General features: G+C 33.8%; 1 protein-coding gene across 1 annotated transcript; it reads left to right on the forward strand.

Moving 5' to 3' along the window:
• The first annotated feature begins 420 nt into the window (after nt 1–420).
• On the forward strand, nt 421–1,185 carry LOC149550101 (calmodulin-like protein 2). Its single transcript, XM_089794424.1, has one exon. It carries the CDS (start codon nt 427–429, stop codon nt 1,183–1,185), a length of 759 nt encoding a protein of 252 aa, XP_089650550.1. The 5' UTR covers nt 421–426.
• The last annotated feature ends 1,517 nt before the right edge of the window (nt 1,186–2,702 follow it).

A 2,702-nucleotide genomic window follows, 5' to 3' on the forward strand; every position in this document is an offset into this window, starting at 1 on the left:
CGTGTCAGGCGTTACCTTCCACGTCAGATCTGACACAGTAATTGAACCAATGCATGCCCTGAACGTCCAACGATGAAAACATCTCAATTTTCTATTCTGGAAAATGACAGAAGCCCTGTATATTTAGAAACCCGCATTTGCATGCACTGAAGCAATGACACAACGCAGTCCTACAAATCTGGAGCACCCCGCATATTTCCACTGCCATTTTCAGCCCCTCAACATCCGTTTTCTCTGGGCGTTAACAGATTTAGCAGTGGAGATTCGCAGAAAAAGGATTGCAGGGTGAAGGAAACCCTAGATTACTGAGATAATATGATATAAACCCCAAAAATTCTCTGTGAAGTTGGGCATATAATAGAAAATCTGATACAAGACCACAAATTTCTGCGTGCAATTGGGCATATAACGGATATCGTTTCAATCATGGATCCCCAAAATGGTTTGTATGATGATGCATTTTTCATTGATTGTAATTGGTATTATGGTTGGCTTTTTAGCCCTAGGAAGAACAATGTTGGCATTGATGCAATTGCAAAGGCTGATGCTGATTCTGATGGCAATGGAAAAGACCATTGCATTGCAGAGAATGAGAGAGATTTTTCCTTCATTGCTGAGAAAAATAATGCAGGGGAGATGAGAAAATTGAGGGAAAATGGTAAGGGAGATGGAAATGGGGAGAATGAGTGCATTGAAAGCATATTTAGGGTTTTAGATGAGGATGGTGATGGAAGAGTCAGTGCAGATGAGATGATGAGGTTTTTGAAGAGATTGAATCTGGATATGTCAAAGGAGGAGGTGGAGTTGACTGTGAGATCTGTGTCTGCATGTGGTGATGACTTCCTTACGGCTGTTGAATTTGGTGGATTTTATAGATTGGTATTTGGGTATCATGAGGAGGAGGAGGAAATTGGTAATGGGGATGATGAGGAACAGGTGATATATGCGGCATTTGGCGTTTTTGATAAGAATGGAGATGGGTTTATCAGTGCAATGGAGTTGGCTGATGTTCTTTGTAAATTAGGGTTTGTGGAAGGGAAGGATGTGAGTTGCTGTGAGAGTATGATTGAGAGTGTGGATTGTAATGGAGATGGGTTTGTGGACATTCATGAGTTCAAGCACTTGCTTTATAGAGCTGTTTCTCCTCCTTATCTTTGCCTCCAATGTACTGCTGCACTTAACTGATTGCAGAGCTTTTTCAATGGCAGCATGAGATATGATGCAGTTCTGAAATCTGAATGGTTTTATAGAAATGTTTTTTGAAATGGCTACAGGACTGATTGGTTTTTATGATTTTAACAGAGGACAAAGATGATCTGTATATGATTTTTATTATTATATGTTGCGTGTTATATTCATATTTGATTATGTGTCTTTCAAGTATATGTTATATATGTTGTAATTAACTTTGGCTCTTTAGGCATTATCATTTTTGAGGTTCTCTAGCAGGGTCTGTAACTGCTAATAAGTAGTTTTCTTCATATGTATGGATCTTTATTATTTTGTTCAATGCACCGTGACTTATGGATTTTAAATTGTCAACGTATAATTCTTTCCTGCACTTGTATCTACAATTCTCTACTTGTAACGACCGTTTTAGGCCATTAGATTTTTAACCCTAATTGTACATATATTTTATTTTTTTATATCCTTTCCAATGCCTTTTATATCCTATATATGTATGTATGTGTGTATCTTGAAGTGACATGTCATTTCATTGTTAAAATTAAATATATTAATAAGATAACTATATTATATATTATTATATTAAATATGATTATAAATTATATAAATCATATTCCTTGTAATTAATAATACTATTAATAAGTAATTAAGATATATTTGTCAATAATTGATTTATGTATATGTATATTAATTATTTATGTTCAATAATATAGTATTTTAATATCTAATATATATAGAAGTATATATATTTATTATATACACGTATAGTTATATGATATATATATATATATATATATATATTAATTTTTTTAATTTTTTTAATTTTTTTTTTAATAATATATAATACTTATTTATTATTATATATCAAAATTGAGATATCACAGTCCTCCCCTTTCAAATTTGTTTGTCCTCAAACAATTAATTTGATCCTCGTTTATTCATAATATGGATTCATTCTCTTTCCTGCATATGTGTTAGATACTTGCAAAAGTAAATATGTTAGTATATAATAGCATTTACAAGAACATATATATAAAGACACAAAGTAGACACATTAATGAATGAAGACACGATGCAAACACGATGTAGACACATGAATGCAAGAAGACACGATGTAGACACATAATATACATGTTAAAACCTTGCTTACAAATTGAAATAAGCAAAAGTAAAGAAATGTTTTACCACCTTGATCGTAAATGTCGTGCTCCTTTCCCTTGTCTCAAAATCAAAAGTTAGATTGGAAATGCATATTTTCTATAGCTAGTACTATAATAGGGTGTATCATCCCATAGTGGATGGAAGATTTACTGCGGCTCTAAGTTTTAACATGATTAGCTTGGGGCTCCCTTAGATTTTTAATCCATATTGGGATTCTCGTGTCCTAACGTGATCAATTTACTCCTCCACTTGTGCACACTCCCTACCCACTAGGAACATACTTAATTTTTGACGTGGATGGAAGATTTACTGTGGCTCTGAGTTTGGACATGCTCAGGTTGGGGCTCCCTCAGATC

This window comes from Cupressus sempervirens, chromosome 7 (assembly GCF_028749045.1).
Source record: "Cupressus sempervirens isolate cs-2001-9-10 chromosome 7, ASM2874904v1, whole genome shotgun sequence".
In the NCBI taxonomy this organism is placed as follows: Eukaryota; Viridiplantae; Streptophyta; class Pinopsida; order Cupressales; family Cupressaceae; genus Cupressus; species Cupressus sempervirens.

What these genes read in the sequence shown, in the direction of transcription:
- LOC149550101 (XM_089794424.1), top strand. Translation starts at nt 427, where the DNA reads ATGGATCCCCAAAATGGTTTGTATGATGATGCATTTTTCATTGATTGT.